This window comes from Hippichthys cyanospilos, chromosome 3 (genome assembly GCF_059441005.1).
Source record: "Hippichthys cyanospilos isolate Australia breed blue-spotted pipefish chromosome 3, RoL_Hcya_1.0, whole genome shotgun sequence".
Lineage (NCBI taxonomy): Eukaryota > Metazoa > Chordata > Actinopteri > Syngnathiformes > Syngnathidae > Hippichthys > Hippichthys cyanospilos.
Window position 1 is genome coordinate 19,099,284 of NC_142371.1, and position 12,306 is coordinate 19,111,589.

The 12,306-nt window shown below is 41.2% G+C and overlaps 2 protein-coding genes and 1 long non-coding RNA gene across 3 annotated transcripts; 1 reads left to right on the forward strand and 2 right to left on the reverse strand.

The window, feature by feature from the left end:
• Positions 1 to 2,229: 2,229 nt before the first annotated feature.
• Positions 2,230 to 3,824, reverse strand: cox6b2 (cytochrome c oxidase subunit 6B2). Its single transcript, XM_088410599.1, has 4 exons — positions 3,725 to 3,824; positions 3,164 to 3,278; positions 2,943 to 3,043; positions 2,230 to 2,547 (listed from the first exon to the last, which is right to left on the reverse strand). Exons 2-4 carry the CDS (start codon positions 3,267 to 3,269, stop codon positions 2,494 to 2,496), a joined length of 261 nt encoding a protein of 86 aa, XP_088266725.1. The 5' UTR covers positions 3,270 to 3,278; positions 3,725 to 3,824; the 3' UTR covers positions 2,230 to 2,493.
• Positions 3,825 to 4,071: 247 nt separating this feature from the next.
• Positions 4,072 to 12,159, reverse strand: cyth2 (cytohesin 2). Its single transcript, XM_088409590.1, has 12 exons — positions 11,977 to 12,159; positions 10,837 to 10,987; positions 10,183 to 10,249; positions 9,973 to 10,091; positions 9,815 to 9,895; positions 9,491 to 9,603; positions 8,804 to 8,952; positions 8,610 to 8,721; positions 8,135 to 8,211; positions 7,353 to 7,424; positions 6,763 to 6,917; positions 4,072 to 6,604 (listed from the first exon to the last, which is right to left on the reverse strand). Exons 1-12 carry the CDS (start codon positions 12,041 to 12,043, stop codon positions 6,517 to 6,519), a joined length of 1,251 nt encoding a protein of 416 aa, XP_088265716.1. The 5' UTR covers positions 12,044 to 12,159; the 3' UTR covers positions 4,072 to 6,516.
• LOC148426126 (uncharacterized) lies at positions 9,628 to 11,493 on the forward strand. Its single transcript, XR_015864994.1, has 3 exons — positions 9,628 to 9,957; positions 10,191 to 10,313; positions 10,860 to 11,493. It is a non-coding gene; the product is annotated as an uncharacterized LOC148426126 (long non-coding RNA).
• Positions 12,160 to 12,306: the final 147 nt, after the last annotated feature.

A 12,306-nucleotide genomic window follows, 5' to 3' on the forward strand; every position in this document is an offset into this window, starting at 1 on the left:
TTTTATTTTTATTACATTTTATTAGGGAACATTTTCCTACAGGGGTCATACCAAATTTAAGAGACGGCAAAATGAGGGTCAATAGTTTTAGGGTATCGGGTAATCTGGAGACGGCCAATACTAGGCCCAGATACTTAAAATCATATTTTACTTATTTCGACGTTTTCAGGAGTAAAAATTAGAGATAGACACATGTGATATTTACTTGATTATTAGGAGCCAAACAACCCAATTACCGGTAATAGGAGTCAATATGGATTTTCGGTAAAAGGGGGGAAAAAGCGGTTAATTTTTTCCTATTACCTTTTTTTTATCCATTTTTCACAGTCAAAAGTGGAGATCGACGCATAGTTTTATTCATTTTGAGGAAAAGGCAAAATAGGTGTTTACGTTTTTTTTCCTACAAGACTTTTTCAAGCCAATGGCGTCACATTTGAAACAAACAAAGCACTTCCTGACCGTTAGAAATATGAGAATAAGAATAAGAGTCCAGAGAGGAGAAAAACAGAAAAAAAAAAAGGAAGAAGGAGAGAAAGAGGTTCTGTGGCGGCTGCCCACCAGGACGCCGGCAACAAAGGCCAACGTGCACGTGCGTGAGATGCACAAAGCCCGGTCGGTCATGAGGAGCGCATGAGACCGGCCGGCTCAGTGGGTGGCAAACAATCATTCTTCATTTCTAATCTTATAGCCCGGCCAAATCTGCGGCAGGAATTTCAAGGCCTCCCTCCGCTAAAATGCCAAACTTACAGCCTCGATTCGGTAAGATTTGCTTATTAATCTTCATGATCTCATCAGAGAGTCAAAGTACAACACTTGTTGTTTACAAATAGTGGAGTGAGAAAAACAAAGGTTTACTTTGCTTGCACTTGCTCAGCCAATTTTAGCCCTGAAGGCTCCATATATATATATATATATATATACACATTTTTTTTTGTTGTTGCAAAAAAATGTGATTAATGATCCAATGTGAAAAAACACAACATTACAACATTAAAAATCTGACAAGTATTTGAGGTTTTTTTTTTTTAAGGGAGGACTTAATTTGAAAAACGTCACACATGGGTGTTTCCAAAGACTGATGCGTCAGAAGACTCGATGATTGCGACATAGCACTTCTCTTTTGAAATGTTTGACATCACACCTGCAGCTGTTACACACCATTTGCAGTTGCTCCTCAGACCTTCCTGCCCTGTCCCAACATCCCATGCTGTAGTCTGTTGCCAAGGCAACCTATCCTCCGGCGACATGACCACAATGAAATTAAAGGCGAATCAAGAAACAAATTGTATACAGTGAAAGAGTGCAGGCAGGAAGCGAGGGCAGAGCCAACTCCCAATCTCGCTAGCACACACGCCGACGACTTGCGTCCATTTCCGATTTCCAGTCTAAAAAAAGCATTTTTTCAAAATTGATATTTAGTGTGTGTGAAACCCTCATTTGAAGCCCGACTTCCCCATTTGAAAACGTGCGAATAAAGAAGCGGTTCCTAAAGCTGCATTTACTCACAATGGCCAAGAGGGGGCAATGTAGGAGAGAGCAAATCTAGTGGATTGCACGTACAATATAAACACATAAAAGACTTGTCAGGACCTGACAAGCATAGTTTGGAGAATGTACTCATTGAGAAGTGACGCCAGTTTGTTATGTAATGCGGCCGCGACTGTTAGCCAACCGGCCTGTTTAAAACTCCTCAAAGGGGAAGTCAACACAAAGACGTTTTTTTTTTTTTATATATATATATGCAAATGAAAAGAAACGACAATCAGGGTATTGTAGGTGTCTTTCGATTTTGTATGAATTCAATTTTCATTGTTTTGCAAGCGTATGCGTTTTTGTGTACGCACATACATGTTTTTTTTTATATAAAAATGCACATTAAAAGTGGCTTGAAAAAGAAGCGGTACAAAAGTGGGTTTTGATAGCTTCATCAGTAATGCTTTAGATTAAGTAGATTATTAAAAAGGAAATCGTAAAAATCTTAATTTACCACTTACGATAGAGGTAAAATGAGATGGTTTCAGATGAAAAAAAAAAAAACATCCAACAGTCCCACCAAGTGGCCCTGAAGTGTAATTACATGACCAAATACAATTCAGATTGAAAACACTGAAAGATTATAATCGAACGAATGAATACTCGGTTGTTTTTCTTCAAATAAACATAGCAACAAATGCATCATTATGATGAAAAGGACAAAATTTGAGGACAAAATAAACTCATTACCAAAGATCAGATGAAATGTGCACTATTTATTGAATAAACGATGCCAGAGAGCAGGCGACTAGACATACTGGGATAAACGCACCTTCGAACTTGACGTGCACTTTAAGTTGTGCGTTAGAAGCTTAAGTTAACATCAAAAACTCCCTCTCAAGATGATGATGATGGTGTGGTGGGCTGTTGCAAGACTTTCTTCACAATACTACAGAGGAAACTGTAACAAAAAAAATGGCCTGCGAAAGAATCGACTGATTACAGCACTCATATCATATTTTAGATCTTTCCGGGAAAACTTCCATTCTCTATCTGCTCGTCCCATTTTGCAACCTGCAAGAAGACATGACAACAAACGATTCAAACTTACAGGTCACATCCAACTTTTGTATTTAATGTCTAATACAAAAGTGTTCCATCAATTTAAAAGAGTAAACACATCACAAGCATAATAATAATTGACTGGGGATTTTGACATTCAAACATATAAATGTTCTTACAATTATACACAATTTTTAACGAGGGGAAACCCAAACAATATTAAATTTTTCCCTTTGATATTGTAAAGGAAATACTTCCAACTTGCAAGAACTTTTTCGATTTCACTTACGCAAGTGCAAATTTAGTGGGCAATCTCAACTGATATTAAGGGTAAAAGATGACTATCGTGACTGTTTCATATCACAGTATTAAATTCAGAATACTGTCATTTAAAGTGTCCAACTTACCCAGCTCATGGGACAAAGGCTTTTGTAGACCCTCTGGTACCACACGCAGGGAGCCACATCCTGGTCTTTGGCTGACAGGGCCTTGTTGCACCTGTGGAAGTCTGTGCAGGAAACGGAAAATAAATTTAATTGAACATGCAACATTTCCTCTTTTCAATTTTGCCTCAGATACAATAGTAGCACTGCATAAATATACGTGGGCTATTAGTGCATCGGCTTACCCAGGTAGTTCTGGAAACAGTTTCGGGTCTGGTTGGTGTTGGGGAAGCGAGCGTCGAAGGGAGCAGTCCTGTAGTTCTTGATCTTGTCATCAATTGTGTCAGACATGTTTGCGAGCTTCGGATATGAGGTGGACAAGTTAATTCAACGTACAGAAATTTATTAACTTGGAGCCAAGGCTATGAGCGATTCGACGTGACCTCGGATAAACTAGCTAAAATATACACCCAAACAACAAACAGCGATTAAATAAAGTCGTTATCTGGGATTAGTTTACGGATGCAAACAACATAAGACGCAACGAAATGGTTGATAAAGTAGAAAACGCAAATCGCTATTAAATTAAAACTGCGCTGAGAGTTAGCATCGTTAGCTAGGAAGCAAGCTAATACATAGATAATGCATAGCTAATACATACGCTTTGGCTCTTTGCGCAATTTTTAGCGGAAATGACAGCTATTGGTAAATGTTCATTATCTCTACAATATTCAGTGACTCGTTATAACGTCCACCAAAGAGCAAATGAATGTGAAAGTCATTTTGGAATGCGAAAACGAGCTAACCTTGAGTGCTTTTTAGCTGCGTCCTCTCTGTAAAAACGTCTTTCCGGTTGTACGCGCAAAGCATGACGGGGGTGAAAAAGAATCGGGTAGGGGCGGGTGAGTCAGGCCGGAAGTAATACTATCAACACTCTACGGACGTGACTTTTTTTTTTTCTTTTTAACCGCACGTAAAGAAGTAAAACATAAGGGTACCCGAGTGTGGTGTTGAATTAATTAGAAAAAAATATTTATACAGAGTAAAGCATATACAAGAGGCATCAAATTGTGTAACTGTTCTTAAAGTACAACATCAAAAACGTGTTTTTCTTAATGTTTGGGCTGCTCAAAAATATAAACGCGCACCAATCAACAGTCAATCATCACCTTTTTTTATTGTTATACAGTAGTTTACTGGCACCAATGTGTGTGTCCATGTGTGTGGTTTGCACCATTTGCTACATTTACATCAGAGCTAGCTCCATCTTCACCTCGCCATAAAAGTAAATAAATAAATAGAAAATAAAGACATTTTCAGAAAGAGGTGGCTCAGAAACAAGCGTTTCGGTGTGCACTGTTTGTAACGTTTTACTGTTGTGACTTCCTGTTTATTTTTTGGCAACTTTGCACTTCAAGAACTTCCAGAAAGTCAAAGAAGGCGAATACGCAGACGCACGAACGGGACCGGCTGAAGGCCGGGCCTCGGTAAGCTTTGGGAAAGAGACAAAAGACTAACGTAAAGGCAACTTACAAAGTTTAGAGGTCCAAATATGATCCGTGTCATCATTCAGCTTCATGCAACTTCGATTTTACAAAAACTAAACTATTCAGGGAAAGACCTATAACAGCATGAATGTTGCAAACTGCTGAAGCTTAAACTGAGCAGGTTTTCTATCTTAATGCGCAGCGGGTAACCACATTTTTAAAGTCCTACAAGGGCCATCAAAACATGACACAAATGTTTTAATGCATGTCTTTTTTTTTTTTGTCTGAGTTTGAGCTGCATATGGTTCCCCTGCCCTGCTCTCAACACTCATCGGTGAGCCGGTTGACCGCCTGTGGCGACAATTCATAAAGTGCAGTAAAAGAAATAACATAGCCTAAGTTTAGGTACCGTCTACAAAAAAAAAAAAAAATCTTATAATGGATTCATCTGAAACAAGGTCGCGGAACGAGCTTCATTTGGATCGGCGGAAATTCTGTGTTCCCTGGACACAGGGAAGCAAAAGGAATGAAGGGACGCAAGGAAAAGTGTCAAATCATCATTTGCATGGACGCTCACCAGGCAAAATCGCAAATCTCCCGGCGGCTCTTCTTCTAGGCAACGAGGCACACGCTAAAGACTTCCTGGCGGCATGACGCCTGCCGACATGCGCTCCTGACAGTAGCTTGTACAAAACACAAACAATAAATTAAATGGTCTCTACAAGTGTGCTGTAAACAAATATGCTAACATCTATTTACAAAGGGGGACGGGGGGGTCATTCATAATGAGCTGCCTTTGACAAGAGGCCAGTTGAGGGGGAGGTCAAAGTATCATGTCTTCATCTACTTGTCAATATTGGAGGCTGGTGCTAAGATGCAATCTGGGAAAGGGGGTGGTGGTGGGGGGCTCTCCAACAATTGCTTATCATACAGTGTCCCCGACTTGTGGAGATATGAATCTTGTTAATTAATGTTTTTTGTTTTTTTTTTTAAACTTATTCTGTTATTCACATTTCTTGGTACGCTCTCCTATACGTCATAAGAAGCCACAAAGTAGCACAAAGCCATAGCTGATTGGGAAAAGCAGTGATGGGAAAATGAACCTTCTTCAGCCACTTTTTTTTTTTAGCTCATCTAGATGGCAGTAGAGATTAAATACATTCCCATTGCACTAACCTTTTTTTTTTAAATTAAGAGCACCATCTTACAGGTGAAGAAAAAAATGAAGTTTTGACGGGGCTTCATTTTCCAATAACCAGCAAAAATACAGTTAATTTTATGCCTAAGATGTCAGAGGGGGCACTAATGCACTAAAACAAAAGTAGTGCTTTGGCACCATCTTATGCCATTTTGCTGGTAAGGAACTATGACATTGGTGTCAAACTCAAGGCCCGGGAGCCAGATCCGGCCTGCCATGTCATTTTATGTGGCACGCGGAATACGCGTTTGACTTCAAGTTTCTGGCCAAAATGCCAACTTGCAAGTTGTCTTCAACTTTTAAAATTTGGTGTGAAAATAACAAACTTTTTTTTAAATTTCCAAATCTCTCATTTGAACATTTTTTTCGCCTCTGATTTGAAAACTAGGTGTGTAACAAACATACTTAAAATTTATTTATTTGACTTTGTGGCTACATTGAGTTTGACACCACTGAACTATGTTAAAGTGAGGGGAGGAGCTTCTATGAGACAAGGCCAATGTCCTGCCTAATAGTGACTTGTCTACTGAATCCTTGAGTCTGATCTTGATGTGATTTGAGGTGGTTATAGTGGTGGTCCCTTTTTTGACACTTGACACAAAGACGCCACAAACTGACACTATTTTTAAATGACCATGCTTTGTCGCCCTCTTGTGGCAGGTTCGGGCGTTTCAGAAAGCGCACCAAAACAGCAACAACCCACCCGCCAAATTGATTGTATCTGGGGGAACACTGTATACTATGAGCATTTTTGAAGAGTTCCTCTGAGGACGGCATGGAAGACGGCATTCCCCGCGCCTGGTGTCATGAACCGCGTGGACGATGTCAAGTGTATTCAAGTGGGCGGCCGCAAGGACAAGAAAATGTTTGGAGAGTGGAAGATGAGGATAAAAGGAGGACGGAGGTAATACTCTTAAGGCTGCTCCTCTTTCTTCTTGAGCGATATGCGCTTCTTCCTGGCGGCCAGCATTTCGTAGAAGGGGTCCACGCTGACCGCGGATCTGCCATGACGCACACATACAACTTAAGTCAAACTTGGACTGCCGCGCATCTTACAATGTACCTAGCCGAAGAGACACTCTAGAATAAATTATTAAATGCCACAAAGTATTTCTTGATGATTAATTCCCACGGCATTCATGAGCATTTTTGGACATACTTAATGCTGTGGATCCACTCATCCTTCTCCTCGGGCGTAGGGGCGGAGATGCGGTACACCATGTGGTTTCCCTCCACCACGCGGCCGTCGGCTTCCGTCTTGCACGCCTTGATCAGCTGACCTCGGTTGTTGGGAATGTACAACTCGAAGCAGTTCTGTTGGGACCAAATGAGAGCGGTTGTTTAGGACGTGACTTCTGAAAAAACACTTTAAGGATTGATTTACATGACAAGACCAACAGCTCGAATCTGATTTCATGCTTACATCACATCATATTTAATTTCCATATTTACCTACCACAATTCACCTTCAAGGTAATAATGGAAATGTTTTTTTCAATAGACACAACCTACTGGTGTATAAATAATTTTGAAATGAGGAATCATTAAAGTACTGTATAGTAGTAGTATAATATAGTAAAATACAGTATGTAACAGGCCTGGTTCCATTTGTTTTTTTTCTTGTTCTAATGTGATCCCAATTGTGTTGTTTGACCCCCCACCCCCCAAAAAATGGAATTTTGCCACGCATGCTTGCTAAATCCAGCCAGGGCGCTACAAACAATTGTCAACAAACAAATGTGATCTTACAGGTTTGCGTGGGTCCTCCACTTCACGGATGCTGAGGTTTTCCAGGGGGATGATACCTCGAGGTTCTTTGTCCTGTTAGTGGAACACACACAAGAATGGGCCCACTTTGAAAGCACAGTAGGAACAGCAGTGTGTTTCAGGAGCAAAACATAAACTCACACAGAACTATTGCGTAGGCATGGCCACGTTTGAGCTTTTCATATTCTTTTCAAGCAACACATAAGCCACCAAACCAGTTCTACAGTACTTCCCATGCGTTCAAAATATTTAGAAGAACAAACCCATCGGTTTACAGTATATTCTCAATTACTGAGATGCAATTGTATATTGGCTGGTCATTTCATTAGTGACACCAACACAATAGAATGAGGAAGCACTACGAAATATTTTCTAAAAACAGCTCTTGGTGTGATGCAGAGCTGTTTGACATCAACACAAACTATACCATAACAATTTGTAATGATTTACAGTTTTGATTTCAAAAACTTATCAAATGAAGAACTTTTAACATTAAAATGTTTAATTTAAATTCTATATACCAGTGGTTCTCAAATGATATGCATACTCCTGGGGATAAGTGAAGGCACTTCAGGAGGTATGTGAAAATGTAACATTGCATTGTCTTCTTTTCAAAAAAGGCGCAAATTAAATGAAACATGAAGCAACTTATTACAAAACTGCCTTATAGTGACTTCCTTTGCCAAACTCTGCATGCCCATTATTTTGTTAGATTTTATACAGATGCACATTGTCATTTGTGATGTACTTTTTTGTCGACTTACTGTTGTGTATTCGAAGTAGTAGAGGCAGTTGTCGGTGAGGATGAACCATCGCCTTTTCCAGGTTTTCACCCGTCCCCCTGAAAGCAAGAGATCGCGGTCAGACCGAATCTAACGCCCAAGTCATGACTTTCTAGCAGCGAGCTACCTCTCTAGTCACATGAACGCTGCGGCAAGATGGTGAGTACATACCTCCTGAGAAAACAAGCAGCGGCAGCGGAAGGCGGAAATCGCAGGAGAGGAAGCGGAAGATGAAAAGGGACCAGCGGATTTATTTAGAGGGAGGACGAGCGAGGAAGAGAAGGACATGACACATTAGTGATACGCATCGCAAGCCCCGCCATGCCATGCAACAACAGCTCCGCAGCCAGTCGCCCGGGCGCCATTTTGATGGCGGACCCGCCCACCGCATGAAAAAGAGCCACATAAGAGAACAGCAAACTTCATTTGGATTTTTCAGTCGTGTTGGTTCTCTCACCGAGCTTGAGTAGCCATCCCTCTCTGTCGGGATTGAAGAAAGTGTGCGTGAGGTCGTTGCCGTCGTCCTCGGGGATCTTGAAGGGCTCGTTTTTAATACTTTCGTACAAGTTCTTACATAAGAAGACAAGAGAAGAATCATTTCAGTGCTCCGGTTGGAAGCTCGGGTGGCAGACGGCACGCAGATTGGCGTACTCGCAGGAGCTCCTCGGGCAGGTCCCCTCCGTCGTTGATGCCTCGGTTCATGGAGATGAAGCGGTCCACGCCCGGTTTGTCTCTCACGTTGGGATTGTGGAGGCTGGTGTTGAGCATGATGATGGCGAATGACAGCACGTAACACGTATCTAGAAACATGAAAGGGATGCGGCCAAAGTCAAGCTATCTGAAGTGGCGACAATATTTATAGACGGGATGAGTCAGTGCGTTCTAAAAAGTTATTTTTCTTCTCAAAAAGCGCTGAGAAGAAACTATGCTACGTGGCAGACAATACGTTAAGAATGTAGTCGTCCGTAAAGGAAGTCAACTTTTGACAAGGTAACAGCTGTGCTCATCTTATTTTCCGAGTCATCTTTATGACAGTGGAGTTACTTTTGAACTCAAAACTGTGGCTTATCAAGAGGTAATATTACTTTTTGACCTCTTCATGTTTCAAACTCTTTTGATTTGAAGGTGTTCCTAAACCTTTGAACAGCACAGTATGGTCAGTAAAGACAAATAGGTCCATATTGCTTTCAGAAGGACTACAGAACTCAATGACAAATTACTGTTGAGAGGCTTAAATCAGAGGATTCCGACCTTTTTAAGGTAAACGATGGCTAAAAAAAAATATATATAGAAATGCATTGCGATAAGAGTATTGTGGGGTTGTGTGTGTGTTTATACCAGTGCTCTGGAAGACACCGGGGTTACAGCGACAATATCTCTGAGCAAAAGCCTCCATCATTCTGTCAATCTTCTGAGCTTCACCAGGCAGACGGAAACTCCACAAAAATTGTCTGCAAACATGTCAGTTACACAACAAATATTTGACCCAGCTTTTGGGCTTTGTAAACTGAATGGAAGCTTGTAATCAGTTGAGCAGTAAATCCTGTTGATTGCAAAATGGAGTCTGCATGCTTCAGCTTGGTACTTTCCATTCTGCTGTATGTTTGTCATCCGAGGTGTCGGATTCCAAATAAGACATTTGATGAGCTTCTTTTTTCTCACCTGAGTGCCTGGACGAGGTTAAGATCCGTGAACTCGTGCAGGTCAACGAAAGCCTGGAGGACTTTGATGTTGAAGTCGTCCCTGCGGCGGAGCCGTGAGCGAGCCATGAATGAGGGGCAGAATGCGATAAAGACGGACAAGAGGTAAAATTGTGCCACCTTTCCCCGAGGTAATCGCCGATGGCCGTCTTGTTGAGGCCTTCTCCTTTGTAGAGGAACTGAGCGATGTCCTCTGGAGTGTGTCTGAGCAACTCATTCTCCACAAGGAAAACGATGCCCTGCAAAGACAAACGCACACGCCGTCGCCATCTATACTCCCCACTGAATTCCTTTTAAAACTCCGTGCAAGCAATATGTCAACTTTGCTACCTTTTTAGGGTCCATGTTGAACTTCTTCCTTCCCATTGCAACATGACGATTCTTTTGAAGAGTTTTACTGCAGTGGACAACATGAAGTGGGATTACTACTACAGAGGCTTCAAGAAGTTATATTATTGCAGGTTAACTGCTAGTTACTAAATTTTGTGTACAAATTTTATACTTGCGTGAAACCTCTCATTTTCAATAACCATTTTATTAATGATATGTGATTAGGTGAATACATTAGAAGTTAGCTACTGTCCTTACATGGATTGTGTTCAATCATTTGAATTAAGAATGATGTTGACAACAGGTTGTTTGGTTTAAAGCATGATTGTAATTTCATATAAGCATATCGTCCCTAGAGCTAGCCAATTGATTTGTGTCCATTTTTTTTTTTTGTACAATTTGTCTCTGCAAGATGAAGATAAATGCATCGCGCCCAAACACGTGAGGCATTATTGGAAAGGCCAGGATGTCCTGTACTAAATGCAGTGGGGTAGCTCCAATGGGCCAAAAGATACAAGCCAAAAATAAATGGCCATTACAGTGGGCACAAATGAACAGGCTGGGTCTCAGGAGGATATGAGACATTGCTAAAGTTCCTTGAACCATTGTTTCATAATGCGCAGTAATAAATGTGCCACTGTGACCTCTGCCCACCTGCCCTCTGTGCTGGCTTCCAGGCCCTCCACTTCCAAAATGGCCTCCCTGAGCTCCTCACGGAGCCTCTGGATCTCCTGCAGCAAGACCCCCTTCCTCCTACGGATGTCCTCCAGCTCCGAGCGCTCCTCTGGGCTCAGGTCTACTGGGACTGCGAGGGGGGGGAAACCGAGAAGAATGAACCCGTTAGCTGTGCTGCTCCAGATATGAGAAACACTGTTTGCGCTCTGACAAAATAACCAGGGGTGTCTCTTTATTATCTTAAAATAAATCGCCAACAGCATTGTTAGTCGCATTGGGAATGACAGATTACTGCCATTGTTATCAGGAAGTACAAAATAAAGGGAAACAAACTGCATGGCCTAGGGGGGCAGAATTTATTTTGATATACAATGGTGTGGACAAGTCATCCATTTTAAGATTTTTTTTTTGTTTCTTATCCTCTTAGGAATAATAAACCACCAGGTATTCAAAAGCAATTGTCAAGTCAGGGTTACATTATTAACTATTTTTGACTACATGGCTTAAAGTAAGGTAGCCTGGTGGCCTAGTGGTGGGCTTATCTGCCCAACAGTTTTGGTGCACAAGGTTCAAGTCCATGCTTGTATGTGTTGTCAATGACTTACTGCAGCAATAAAATGCTATTAAAGACCTTAACTTGTTCTTTAGTATAATTTGAAAGCCCACATGCTTCAAGTAACACCATCATGAATCCAATAGATAAATGCCCCCTCCCTACACGCCAACAACCACGCCCACCGCCCGTTTCCAAAACAAAAACAATCGGCTTTAAACAAGCCAGGATTAGGAAGCATTTTCAAGATTAAGACACGGTGTAACGTGAAGCCCAGTAGCGCTGTTAAAGATCCACCGGCCGGCTGATCTTACCTGAAACACTAGCCGAACCGATCAATATTAAGATAACGCCTGCGTCAGTCAAACCATGCCACAGCGAGAGTCCGCTTCGGAATATTAACAACCATCCAAAAGCATTTTCTGCTCATATGCATTTAGCTGTGTATTGAATATCCTATTTGTCACGACAAATTGAAAAACAAAAAGCGAAAAGCGAGTCAAGCTAGCCGTCGCTAGCTTGATGATAACGTCTCCAAAAAACTAGCTTCTTGCTTAGCAACTTACTGTAGTCCAAGTCATCCATTTTCGGCGCTTTACTTTTAGGCATAAATATTTCCGAGTCGACTGTCATTCAATAGCAGAAAAATGTGGATATATATGCAAATATATCCTCAAAACTGAAAAGAAAGACAAAAAGTAAAACCACGACGACGAATGGTTTCGATACGTCGGGCCGGAGACAAAGAAAGTGCCCACACCGGAAATGATGACTAGCGAACGAGGAGTGTTTCCGGTCAGCGCATTTTTTTTTTTTTATACAAAATCAATTTTGCTGTTTAAAAAAAAATGTACACAAATATGATTTAAAACGCGGCTAGACATTCCAGTTCTTTA